Raw genomic sequence first — 13,896 nt, 5'->3', positions numbered from 1 at the left:
CTCAGTTCCTCTGAGGCATCAGAAGACAAAGTCTCTGTCTTCACCCAGTGTATACTCAAGAGGCTACGATCCGTCTACTCTGTTCTTTCCACGTAGTTTCAGCCAAATGGCTGTCATGTTAAATAGCAGTTGTGTTCACAGTCTTCAAATTAGATTTATTATCATGCCAAATACTACATGCTGCCTGTTAGAGTCCTGTACCTCTCTTGGTGCTGCTCCTTATTGGAATATTAGAGAAAAATTCAAAGAACCTACCTTGCTGTAATACCATGCTCACAACTGTGCTTTATATGATAGCTTCTTTCTTTCTTGTTTTTTTTCCAAGTTGTAAAAGAATAAAGAAGAAAGAGTTTGATTACATGTAAATACCAGTTGCCATTTTCCAGTGCTTTCAGTTATTCTATGCATGTAATATTAAATTTTGGAGAAAGTGTAAACCACTTCTAACATTTTCTTAGTTTCAAGTTGAAAAGACTACTTTCAAGTTACTTCAGGCTTGAAGTGTTCATTGTATTTAATTAGAATATGTACTAAAAGAACCAAAACAGTAATCCTTTGATAAAATCACTTAGATGACCCACGTAGTTTCTTGGTTTTTACAAATATTGCTGAGCCTCTTTTCCTACACTTCTCTAAGTTCATTATGTGCTCTTTTTGTTTCTAAGAACAAAGGGTGACTGATCTTTAGTAAAGGCTGTTTCCTATAACACTTCACTTCAGCTTCCTTCAGGCAAAAGAAGAGCTGAAGCAACTCAGACTGCCTGGTTTCATGTACAGTGATGTTCCTCTGCTGGCATCCTCAGCACCGTACTTCAGCATGGACGAAGAGGACGGCTCTGAGGACGGCGTGCATCTCATTGTCTGTGTCCATGGTCTAGATGGTATGTGCCAGCCATTGACACCTGCCATGGCAACTCTGTACCTTTTCCTAATAGGACAGTCAGTTTTCTGTAATCTTTGAACTTGAAAAGTGGTGAATTGCTAAAATTAATTGAATATTACATTTTGAAACAGATATACTGTACTTTACTAAATATAATGTTAGATTTTGATTTTTGTTCTTTTTAAAGTAAATTTGCTGCTGACTATATGTATGTATGTGTATATATAGTACATATACATATGTATGTATATGAATGATGATCTGACACTCATGTAAATGTTTTCATTGTAATTTTTTCGGTATTCTTGCTGATTTTATCAACCATAACCTTAGGACTGTCCCTTAACAGTTTCCTGTTCTCTTTCCCTTGCTTCTTAGGCCTGAGGGACTGGGAGGAAATTGGCATCCTTGCTAAGCTTAGGCAGCACTGACGTCATGCTGTAGCTTCACAGCAGCAGCAGGTTTTCCTTTCTAATTTTCCAAGCTAATAGAAAAACACCAACTATTTCTAGATTAATATGACATATTACTTTAATTCTACAACAAACTATTTTGTGGGATATAAAAATGTTAAATAAAGATCTTTTTTAAAAGACTCTAAAAGAAATAAAACATCTTCAATAACAATCTTTTAACCCTATCTTCAAATAATGTCATGTCAAAGAACTATCTGCAAAACAACATTTTTGACAGAATTATCTGGCAGATTTCCTTTATTGAAAATTTCACAACACAGACTGTCTTTATGTCACATAAATTGGTTCAGAATAATAGAAAAAAGATGGACTGCAGCCCATTCTTTGGTTATTCCAACTATGGTACCAAATCTGGTAACACCATCATACTCCCCTAAACAGACTATTTGATATGGTAAATAAAACTCTAGCTTGTAGCATTAATATTAAATTATTATAACAAATTTTCTATGTCCAGAATACAGCAATAAATATAAAGAAATTTCTTTACAGTATAGTACATAAGTAAATTAATATGAATAATTGATGAGATACAAGAACCATTCCCAGTGAATATGAAGTATGAACTAAACATTAGGTAGTAAGGAGAACTACTCTCCAGCCCGTAGTTGTGATTAATTGGATGTGTTTCTAAGCCATGGAAGTCTTACATTTAATAGTGAAAATTAGAGGTATCCATTTTAAAATTAGAAATAAAAAAGAATAACATCTCAATAATTGATAATGAAGTACCAAACAGTAGATATTAGAAGGGTAAAATAAAATTGAGCACCTGATAATAGCATGTATACATTCCTAGCAAACCAAAGGAATCTGAAAAATCTACTAATTTTAAAGGCGTTCTATATTTTATATCTGTATATTTTATTTCTCTCTTTAAATATGCCTACTGATGTATTTTTACGTAATGGTTATTAAACTGTAGCCACCGAAGGAAGGTCAACAGACTAAACATAAATATAAATACATTCAAAATTTATTACATTACCTAGGGCAGTAATGGAGAGCAACTCACTCGTTGACTGCTGTTAGTCTGTAAAGGGCTGTGCTGTTTGGTAGATACGTGAACCAAACTTCTTAAGAACTCAACCGTTAAAGGATATCGGCTGAAAACTCTTTTACACAACACATTGTCTGTCAGCAAATGGATTAAGACAAGAACTTTCTGTTTCCAAAAACCGTGAAAGTGCATGATTGTATGCGTGACACCTTTTCCTCCTCCTCCTCATCTTTAAACATTGCTTTTCATTTTCTAGGAAACAGTGCAGATCTCCGACTAGTAAAAACATACATTGAACTTGGACTGCCTGGGGGAAGAGTTGATTTTCTTATGTCTGAGAGAAACCAGGTACAATAAGGCGGTATTTTCAGTGGCAGCAAACATTTTTGTGCCAGTTCCTACATTTTGCTTGCTACACAATGCCTGTGGTCTTACAAACACTTCTGACTTTTGTGAAATTACCATCAGTTCATAGACAAAGGACATACATTCTGACTTAGGAGTTCTCTTTGTGCGTAAAACATTTTAGAGTTCACATTTCTGTACAAAAGTTTTATTAATTAAGTCATTATTGGAGGCCCTGTGTTTAATCCTACTAGCCTAAGACATAGCTAAATGAAGCAAGTGCTATTACAGGTACTGAGACTCCTTTCCCTTAGAAACTTTCTTGTTCACTTTAATATAATGAATTCTACAATCACTAACTTGCCTTAAAGTGAACTCAACTATATTGATAAAACCTAAATTTAAAAAAAAATGTATGATTGTATTTCATGTTATGGTATATTTTAGTATATAACATGTTCTCCTCTTGTTTAGAATGATACTTTTGCTGATTTTGACTGCATGACTGATCGCCTTTTGGATGAGATCATACAGTATATTCAGATATATAGTTTAACAGTCTCAAAAATAAGGTAACATTATTACACTGTCTATTTTTATATTTCTGTGACTTAAAGAACAAAACAGTCTGTAGTACTGTCAACCTAATCTGCTCAGCTGATAACAAGACTGTGGTGCTGTGGAGAGAGCCAACATCCATGTACTGTCCTCTGTCTTCCACATGCACACATATACATCATACATACATACATACATACATACATACATACATACAAAATAACTTATGATCGTGTAGTGAATTACAAGAACCTATAACTATATCTTAGAACTAGGAAAATTGGCTCAGTTGGTAAATTGCTTTGTATCTTGCTATGCAAGAATGAGGATCTAAGTTCAGATCCCCAACACCATGTAAACGCCAGGCACAATGGTGCACATCTGTCAGTCTAGTGCTGGGGACCAGAGACAAGTAAGTGGTTCCTGGAACATGCTGGCCAGTCTGTCTAGTCAGTTTGTGAGCTCTGGGTTCATTGAGAGACCCTGTCTCTAAAGAAGTAAAATGGAAAACAATAAAAGAGTATAGTTGATGTTAATCTCTGGCCTTTACACATGTATGCACATATATGAACCTGTATGTATATGCACAGAAACATGTACACGTGCACTCACCATTGAGGAAAGGTTATATTATTGTATAGAATGTTCAGAATAAATTTTAGGGACAGAAACTAGGTGAGTAGTAGCAGGTACTGTTCCCGTGCCGAGAGCCAGCAGTTTTCCCCAGACTGAAGTGACGGCTGTCTGAGGACACGCAAATGCTGACTACCGTCATTTGGTGATGAGACATTACATACATGATTTGAACCAAAACATTGGAACCTACAGATACATAGTGGTAATACATGTTGGTTAACATTTTAAATTATTTTTCCTTAAATTTTTGGTGTATGTGTGCATGCACATGCATGTATATTCACACACAGAGAGGCCAGAGGATAGCCGCAGGTGTCCATTCTCAGGCACTGTTTGAGACAGGCTTTCTCCCTAGCCCTGACCTCACCAAGTAGACCAGAGTGGTTAGCTGCAAACACACCCCAGAAGTCCATCTGTCCCTACCTCTCCAGCACCTGAGATGCAAGGAAGCACCCACATGCACATCTTGTTTTGTTTTTTGTAGTGGAATGTATTTACTCTGTGTTTTTTTTTTGGGGGGGGGGGGTGCCATAGCATCCAGCATACGTGGGTGACTGCAGGGCAGTTAGCCAGAGTCAGTTTCCATCATGGGACTGCTGAGAGGTTGCATTCCCAGCATGTTCTTTGAGATGTGCGTTTAATGACTGAACTCTGGTCCTCACCTTCCTAGACAAGCACTTGGGCAACTACACTATCTCCTCATTCCATTACTTTTAAACTCTCAACAGCATAAGAGCAGCAAATAGATAATTTCTTACAAGTTGTCTTGTCTTTTATATGTACAATTTCATTGTTATATTTGAGGCTTAACAAATAAATAATTTGGAAAAGTTAGGACCGAGTTATTATATGACTATTTCTTAAAGATTTCCATTGCGTATACAAATGTTTTATCTTCATGAGAGTGTGTGTGTGTATGTGTGTGTGTGTGTGTGTGTGTGTGTGTGTGTGTGAGATCTGTCTGCCTGTGACCATGAAAGCTGGAGGAGAGCACCAGAGCCCCAAGACCTGGAAGCACACACACACCTGGAGGCTGTAGTGCAGCGGCCAGGATCTGAGCCAGGCTCCTCTGCAAGAGCAATAAGTACGTTTAACTGCTGAGCCGTCTGTGACCCATCCAACCTCTACAAATAGTTTTTTAATTTTTTTAAAGATTCATTTATTTATTATATGTAAGTACACTGTAGCTGTCTTCAGACACACCAGAAGAGGGCGTCAGATCTCTTTACGGGTGGTTGTGAGCCACCATGTGGTTGCTGGGATTTGAACTCAGGACCTTCAGAAGAGCAGTCAGTGCTCTTAACCATCTCTCCAGCCTATACAAATATTTTTAAATATATTTATTTCTACACAGTTACTCATTATGATAGGTGTTATAAAATGTATTTCTTATCATAATTTAGATCCAATTCTTATATTTTTATAAGTTAAAGTATTTCAAGTATTAAACTATAATTTAATCTCAAAATTCATAATATTTCAAAATAATCTCTTGTGTATCAGATTTGAGGGTTTTTCTTACTTTGTGTCTCTCTTTAAAATGAATATTGTATGATAAATACATTTTTCTGTTTCTTTCTTACAGCTTTATTGGACATTCGTTAGGCAATTTAATAATCCGTTCAGTGCTTACAAGGCCAAGGTTTAAATATTACCTCAGCAAACTTCATACCTTTCTCTCTCTTTCTGGACCTCATCTTGGTACACTCTACAACAGCAGTGCTCTCGTCAATACAGGTAGAAAGGTTTGTTACTGTGTATTAAAAAAATGTGACATAGATAATTTTAGGATTTTTTGCTATTTATATTTAGAGCCAATTTGTCACATAACCTGAACTCTCATAAAATAGAAAATAAAGCTCATTTTTTATCTTGTATATAAGAATACTGTTATAACAGTTACTTACAGATCTTCCCTACTAGCCAGCTGGCCACTTTTCAGAGCTTTAATTATAAAAGCATAATGGAGGACTGGAGAGATGGCTTGGCACTTCAGGACGTGTTGCTCTTGCGGAGAATCCAAGTGTGATTCTCAGCACTCATGTGATTTCTCACTCACACCAAGTCTAGGGACTTTCAACAGACATGCATGCAGTGCACACATCTATATGCAGGCAAGCATTTATACTCAACAAACTAAATACATCAATAAAAAGTAAAAAAGCATAACTCTAGGATTAAAGGTTATGTGTCATATTGCCAAACCAATATAAAAAGTTATTAAGATGTGACAGGTCCTTAGTTTACCTATAGGTTGATTTAATTTTTCCCTTGGATTTTTTTAATATGATAGCTTAGTCAGATCCCCACTGTAAAAATACATTTAAAATTTCATTGATGAATCATTCCAGTTTCTTTGTACCCATTTCCAACCAGTCGTTTCAAATTGTCACTAGAAGATGTCGATGAGTCATTCATTCCAAGTGCTGTTTAAATTAAGTCTGTTTACCTTCCTTGTAACTACCTTCTCACTAAAAGTCCAGCGCATGGACATTTGGGTCTACTGTGGTTAAAGTTTTGCTCTCTGTGTTTTATACTTTTAAGTTGGCTGCCTAAAGGTGGACTCATCCCAAGTTTGCTGTTTGTATACTACTATATATTCTGTCACTGTGCCTCCATGAACCACCATTAAGCAATACATGTAAAGATGTTTATCAGAGAGTAAAGTAGTTGGCAAATACATTTTTATTAACCAACAAAATGTTAATTATTAAATGTTATTTTTAATGAGTATATATTAACATTAATAAATTTATGTATTACTACCTTCCCATATGTGCTCACATATCATATTCAACTTTCTAGGTCTCTGGTTTATGCAGAAATGGAAAAAATCAGGCTCTCTTTTACAGTTGACATGTCGAGATCATTCAGACCCTCGCCAAACATTTTTATATAAGCTTAGTAATAAAGCGGGTGAGTATGTCACAGCAGTTTAGAAGATAAGCTTCTGAGCTAACAGACTGTCAGATGTCTCTGGCGACAGAACTGTATCATTCTGGCATAATTTTGGAAAGAAATAGCAGAATCTAATGCTAAACTATTAAAGTAGTTCTTAATTTCTTGATAGGATTATGGCTTTAACAAGCTGTACAGAACTTTAAAATTTGCATGTGTGTGTAGGCAGGGTGGACACATGCATGCCACAACACACATTTGAAAGTCAAGGACAATATGGTGGAATTGTGGGTCAGCAAGCACTTTTACCTGACCAGCTGTCTCACCAACCCTATTAGTCAGGACTGTCTAGCGCTGTCTCTGTCCATCACTGTGATCTTCTAGCTGTCCCCCACCACAGCCTTCAGCCTTTTTTATAAACTGCCAGATATTTTTCTTTTTTGTTTCTTGTCTGTTAAACATGTTTTTAAAATGTCAGAAATTGCACTTTCTTTGGGGATAGAGTGCTAAATGTTTCGTCTTTCCTCTTCCCTTTGAAAGCATGTTTCCCCTCTCCAACTCCTCCCTAATGCTTCCCACCTCCCTACTCACCCAGCTGTGTGTTCTTTTTCCTCTTTCTTTCAAAACACAAAAACACTGCAGAAACACAGAAATGAAGATGAGAACAGACTGTTAGGACCCACACCCACCCCACCCCCGGAAAAAAAAAAGTAAAAAATACATTAAAATTTTTTTTAAAAAATTAAGTTTGTTGTGTGTTGGCCAACTACTCCTGGGCCTGGGACTTGCCCTGAGCTGTGGATATCTAGTGGGACTCCACTGATTTTCCTGTTTGTCAGCAAGTATCAACTACACTTAGCTTCTTGGTTAGAGTCAAGAGCTTGTGCCCACTGTGTCCTCTCAGCAATGTGTCTCTGTACAGGCCTTGTGTGTGCTGCCACCATCTCTGTGACTTCTTATGTGCATCAATCCTGCCGTGCAAATACTGTTTGCTCGGAGTCATCCATCACTTTTGGCGTGTAGAATCATTCTCTTCCACATAGATGCCTGAGCATTGAGGGATGGGGTTTGATGTAGACATCTTATTTATGACTTCGCGCTCCAAATTCTCTCACTCTGCACATTGTCCAATTGTGGGTCTCTGTGTTAATTCACTACAAGAAGAAAAGTTAATTCTGCTGAAAGAAGATTTTTAATGTGGTTTGAGTGAGGTACCCACCTATGCATATAGGTGCATATAGCAAAACATCTGCAGAATAATAGTGTTGGGGGAGCTGGTGAGATGGCTCAGTGGTTAAGAGCGCCGACTGCTCTTCCAAAGGTCCTGAGTTCAAATCCCAGCAGCCACATGGTGGCTCACAACCATCCGTAACGAAATCTGATGCCCTCTTCTGGAGTGTCTGAAGACAGCTACAGTGTACTTACATAAAATAAATAAGTAAATAAATCTTTTTAAAAAAAAAAAAGAAGAAGAATAGTGTTGGGTTTCCCTTAGTCTTGTGACCTATCTAATCTCAGGATATCAGCCACTATAGCAGTGGCATATATAGGTTCTAACAAGGAATGGGCCTTAAATTCAAACAGAAAGTGATGGTTACCCACTTAACATTTGTGCCATTATTGCACAAGTACATCTCACAGCAGGTTGCTGTTGTGGGTTATAGAATGTGTAGTTGGGAGATACTGAGGCTTTTCTTTCTCTGGTGGGATGCAGAATACCTTAAAATACCAGGAATACTGGTCAGTAGAGACGAAGCCTCTAGCTTGGCACCAGCTCAACAACTCTGCACTTGAGTGTTGTCTTCAACAATAGGGCCTTACCATCAGGTTATGGGGGGCGTCCAATAGCCTGTGATGTTGTGTAGGAGTTGGTGAATGACTCAAGATTTAACCCATTTCTGACGTTGGAGGTTTTACTTGGTAGCCAAAGATACCTAGTTGGGGTGTTGTTGAGTGGCTCAGTTCTCCTTGTTGCTATGTGTATATCCTCTGCAGAGCTGCAAAGTAGGTTTCCATTTGGATTTTAAATGGTCTTCAATGTGTTCTGTTCCCTCTATATTCCATCCTTTGCTCTTCTCTTCATCCCCTTCCTCCTTAGCCGTGCATTCTAGTTTCTCCCTTATCTCTCCCATGGCACTGTATCTAATGACCCTTCCTTGGAGGATCTTCTCTTGCCTGGTACCTTACTAAGTACCTAACCTCTGTGTTTATATGGGTTACAGAACACATCGAAGCTTAAAAGCCAACATTCACATGTAAGAGAAAATACACAACAGTTGTCTTTTGAGGTTTGGGTTACTTCACCCAGGATGATTTTTTTAAAAAATATATATAGCTACGTTCATTTACCTGTGAGTTTTATTTCTCTTAAGAGCTGAATAATACTTCACTGTGTAAACATACCACATTTTATTTATCCATTCATCCACTGATGGGTATCTGGTCTGAATATAATTTCTGGCTTTTATGAAGAGACCAGCAATAGCATGGTTAAGCAAATGACTCTATGGTGGGATGAAGCATCCTTGGATATATATATATTTAAGAGTGATATATCTAGACCTTGATGTAGACCTGTTCCCAACTTCCTGAATACTGCCTGCACTGATTTCCGAAGTGGCTGCACACATTGTCACTCTCAACAGCAATGCTTGAGTGTTCTGATTTCCCCACACCCTTACCACCACATGCTGTCATTTGTTTTATTGATCTTGGCCATTCTTACTGTGGTAAGATGAAATCTCAAAGTTTTGATTTGCATTTCCCTGGTTACTAAAGATGTTGAACATTTTTGTTCTCAGATTTATGTTTCCTCTTTTGAGAACTCTCTTATTTAGTTCTGAACTCCATTTTAAATGAAGTTACTTTTCTTCTTAATGTTCTTCTTTTAGTTCCTTATATACTTTAGATATTAGCATGCTACAGGGGTGTAGTTAATTAAAAAAAAAAATCTTTTTCCTATTCTATAGTCTGTTGCTTTGTCCAGGTCATGTTCTTTGTCATACAGCAGTTTTTCAGTTTCATGAGATCCTGTTTATTAATTGTTGGCCTATGCTATTGGTGTTCTGTTCAAAATATCCTTTCCATGCCAATGAGTTCAAGCCTAATCGTCACTTTCTCTCCTATTAGATTCAGGGTATCTGCTCTTATACTGAGGTCCGAGGTCCATTCCAAGTTGAGTTTTGCACAAGATGATAGATAGGGATCTATTTGCATTCTTTAGATGCAGCCATCCAGTTTGGTCAACATCACTTGAAGATACTGGCCACTGGCTTCTTCAGTGTCAATTTCTGACTTCTTTCTCACAAATCAGGTTTCCATAGGTGTGTGGACGTATGTCTGGATCTTTAATTCAACCCCAACTCATCATTGTGTCTGCTTTTATGCTGATACCATACTTATTAAATTATTATTATAGCTCTGCAGTACAGCTTAAAATCAGGGATTGTGGTACTTCCAGCATTTTTATTTATTATTATTATTATTATTATTATTATTAATTATTCTGGATTGTTTTAGCTATCCTAAGCTTTTTGTGTTACCATGTGAAGTTTAAATTTTTATTTTCAATTTCTCTAAAGAGTTGTGTTGGAATTTTTATGGGGATTGCATTTGATCTGTAGATTGCTTTTGGTAGGATGACTATCTTAGCTATATTAATCCTCCCAATCCATGAGCATGGGGGATCTTTCCATCTTCTGCTATCTTCCTCAAAGTTTTTTCAGCGTCTTAAAGTTTTTATTATAAAATTCTTTGACTTGTTTAGTTAATGATCTCAATAATGTATTTTTTATGCTATTATGAAAAGTACTGTTTGCCTGGTTTCTATCTCAGTCATTTGTATATTGGAAGGCTACTGATTTTCATTTCCCTGTTGACTAAAGATGTTTTTAACATTCATCTAAAAGTGAGGAAATGCCTTATCCTCACAACGTGGGAAAAGACTGTGACACAACAGGAGAGATGCCTCACAGTTAGGGGCTCTTGCTGACCCAGGTTCTATTCCTCGCATCAGTATGGCAGCTCACAGACATTTGTGACTCTAGTTCCAGAGAATCTTACACTCTCATCTGGCCCCTGGGGGCCTCATCAGGCACAATTGTGGTATACATGTATACACGGAGGCAAAATAGTTACACAGAGAAAATAAAAATCGACAGATTGTTTTGTCTAAGTGGGAAAAGAACAACAAATCATCATGAGAAAGCATTGGAAATCAGTGTTGACAGCGCTCTGTGCCTCCCCTCAGAGAGGCCGGGCTAGTCACGGAGGGGCAGTCACGGAGGGGCTAGTCACGGAGGGGCAGTCACGGAGGGGCTAGTCACGGAGGGGCTAGTCACGGAGGGGCAGTCACGGAGGGGCAGTCAGGCTGCGGACCTCAGTGCTGAGACCTGCCCCATCATGTGCTACCAAAGGGACAACAGATCACCCTATCTGTTCAAATGGGATGATGAAGAAGGCAATCATGTTCTCCAGATTTTTATGAAATATTTGTGTTTATGTATGTATGCAGTTGATTAATTCCTTTATAGATATTTGATTGTTTCTTTTACTGCTTGAGAATTGTGGTTTTCACCTTGTCACTCAGAACAGTTGTTAGCATTTCATGAGGAAAAGGGCAGAATGGCTTTGTATTCTGCATGTATGATATTGGCCATGAGTGTTGCTGGTCTTTCTGTAGGTTCAGCCTTTTAAGAGTCACTCTCCTTGAGTCACAAAAGAAAAGGAGATGTCTCCAAAGTCCAGCCTGCAGAATCAGCAGTCATCCCACAGTTACCTTGTCCTAAGATTCGGACTCAAGCAAATCTTTACTGTGTGTACCAAATCTTTACTGTGGCACATTCTAGAACAAAATACCTTGTCTACGTACTTCAGTTCTAATATATTGCCATTAGTATAGTTAATAACCACAAAAATTTTTATTCAGTAATCAAGGCAAACAGCAAATTTGAATATTGCTGATGCTAAGAGGTCAAGTACTACATGGGCTTTTTTAGTCATCAAGAACCCCTGTCCTTACCCGAACCAAAAAGGTCTGCGGGGGGAGAGGGTGTGTGACAAAAGTGTGACTGGGTCACAGCATCCATTACTATTGTCACTAAGAAATTCTAAGCATGTGTTCACTTCACAAGTCAAATAAGCAGAACATGTGGGTAATGATAGACAAGTGTTATGAGGGAAAACAGAAGAAAAAGCTTTAAATAATTTTAAGTGGAGTGGTGTGGTTTTTTTCTTTTGTTTTTTTGGGTGGGTTTGTTTTGTTTTGTTTTTTGTTTTTTTCCCCCTTTGGTTTTTTGAGACAGGGTTTCTCTGTTTAACCCTGGCTGTCCTGGAACTCACTTTGTAGACCAGGCTGGCCTCGAACTCAGAAATTCACCTGCCTCTGCCTCCCAAGTCCTGGGATTAAAGGTGTGCGCCACCACTGCCAGGAGAGTGGTGTGTTTTTATGGAAGAATGTGACTTTGTGTCTTTGGGATTATCCATACGTATTACAGAGTATATTCTGGGAGGTAAGAATGCCATCACATGCTCCTACAGAAGCCTAGAGGCCCACATTTGCGTCCTCAGTCTACCATGTCAGAGTCCTTGTGCCGTCAGAAAGTACAAATAAGGATTTCTCCTAGATTGCAGATTGCATACATTGAAACAGGCTTTTTCTAAAAAGTAGAAATTTGAAGAGTAGATTCATAATTATTTTCAAAGTAAAAAATGTAGTACTGGTGAGGAAGTTTAATTTTTATGATACTAGTTTTAAATCTGGTTAGGTTCTGCATTGTAATTCATTATTTTCTACCTTTAGGACTTCATTATTTCAAGAATGTTGTGCTGGTTGGATCCCTGCAGGATCGCTATGTTCCTTACCATTCTGCCCGCATTGAAATGTGTAAAACAGCTTTAAAGGACAAGCAGTCAGGTAATGACGTGACCGTACCACAGGCAGTGTCATTTGGGAATGAACTGTTCCCGAATATGCCTTGAAGTCACCTCTTTCCCTTTCCTCCTTCCCCTCCTGTGACCAAAGGCCATGGTTCTCCATGGTTTTCAGTTTCCCCTCCTGATATGTGAGCTGTCTTTTGTGTACGTAATGCTTCTGCAGTCGGCTGTCTGGAAAGGAACCTGAACTTTGGTTCCCCTCCATTGTTGGGCTTGGTTGTTATGTAGCGTTTGTGCTTCGTGTGTTTCTGTGCACTGCTTAGGAAGAGATGGCAGCAAGGACTGCACCCTTTACAATGCCACTGAGCGCTCTTGGTTCCTTTGCTGCTTGTTAAAATTTAAATCATAGCTAGTTGAAGCTTCAAGGCAACCTGAGTCTTATTTGCTCATTCAGTTACTAAAGCTCAAAGATATTGACAAATACAAGATTAAAGCGAGGATCCGGGTCTTCTGCCTTCAGTATTTATTGTCTCTGTTCCCTTTTTAAACACTGGGTCCTTTCTCGGTGTGCACTATGACAGCAGACAGCTCCTTCTGGCAGGGGCTTTTACAGTGTGCATTTACAGTACAGTCGCATGGCACTTGTTTCATCTCACATTTGTTATGACGTCTGAATAACCAGAGCCTACATAGGGGAAGTACAAAAGGTGTTCATAGGCAGCCAAAAGGAAATGGATGTCTTTCAACAGTGAGATTCCGAGCTGCAGGACTGCAGCTTCCTGGGTTACCTAACATCAACAAGAAGTCTTCCTTTTTAAACATACTTGTAGGAATAGCATGGACACACAAAGACAGTTTGAATCCCATTGAAAACTGAAGAAGAAAGGGAATGAAAAGGACTGATTGTAGTTATTTTGGTTGGTTGGTTGGTTGGTTGGTTGGTTGGTTGTGGGTTTTTGTTGTTTTGGGTTGGGGCAGTCATCTTATGTGTTATTAGTCTTCTAATGCATGTCTCTTTGTCTTTATTTTTCTGTATACTCCATTCTTGTCATTCCTCAGGGCTCCATCCTGCGTGTAATCTATCATACTTAAGCTGCTCCTTCCATGGACGCATTAGCTGCTTACCCATCGCTGATAAGCAGTACAGACGCAGTATCAGCAGTGGGTTTGCACCTTTCAGTAGTTCCCATACTTAGTATGTACAAGCATGATATGTCTAATCTTTA

At 38.2% G+C, this 13,896-nt stretch overlaps 1 protein-coding gene across 19 annotated transcripts in view; it reads left to right on the top strand.

Moving 5' to 3' along the window:
- Fam135a (family with sequence similarity 135, member A) overlaps positions 1-13,896 on the top strand; it is an 89,727-nt gene that overhangs the window by 72,996 nt on the left and 2,835 nt on the right. For all 19 annotated transcript variants that reach the window (NM_026604.4, XM_006496234.3, XM_030242594.1 and 16 more), the window contains 6 exons: positions 721-881; positions 2,616-2,707; positions 3,179-3,276; positions 5,484-5,635; positions 6,704-6,814; positions 12,597-12,710. In NM_026604.4, the coding sequence (NP_080880.4) occupies positions 721-881; positions 2,616-2,707; positions 3,179-3,276; positions 5,484-5,635; positions 6,704-6,814; positions 12,597-12,710 (728 nt within the window). The remainder of the gene's footprint in view (positions 1-720; positions 882-2,615; positions 2,708-3,178; positions 3,277-5,483; positions 5,636-6,703; positions 6,815-12,596; positions 12,711-13,896) is intronic.

This window comes from Mus musculus, chromosome 1 (genome assembly GCF_000001635.26).
Source record: "Mus musculus strain C57BL/6J chromosome 1, GRCm38.p6 C57BL/6J".
NCBI lineage: Eukaryota > Metazoa > Chordata > Mammalia > Rodentia > Muridae > Mus > Mus musculus.
Note: the sequence above shows the minus strand (reverse complement) of the source record. Positions and strands in the feature narration are given on the sequence as shown.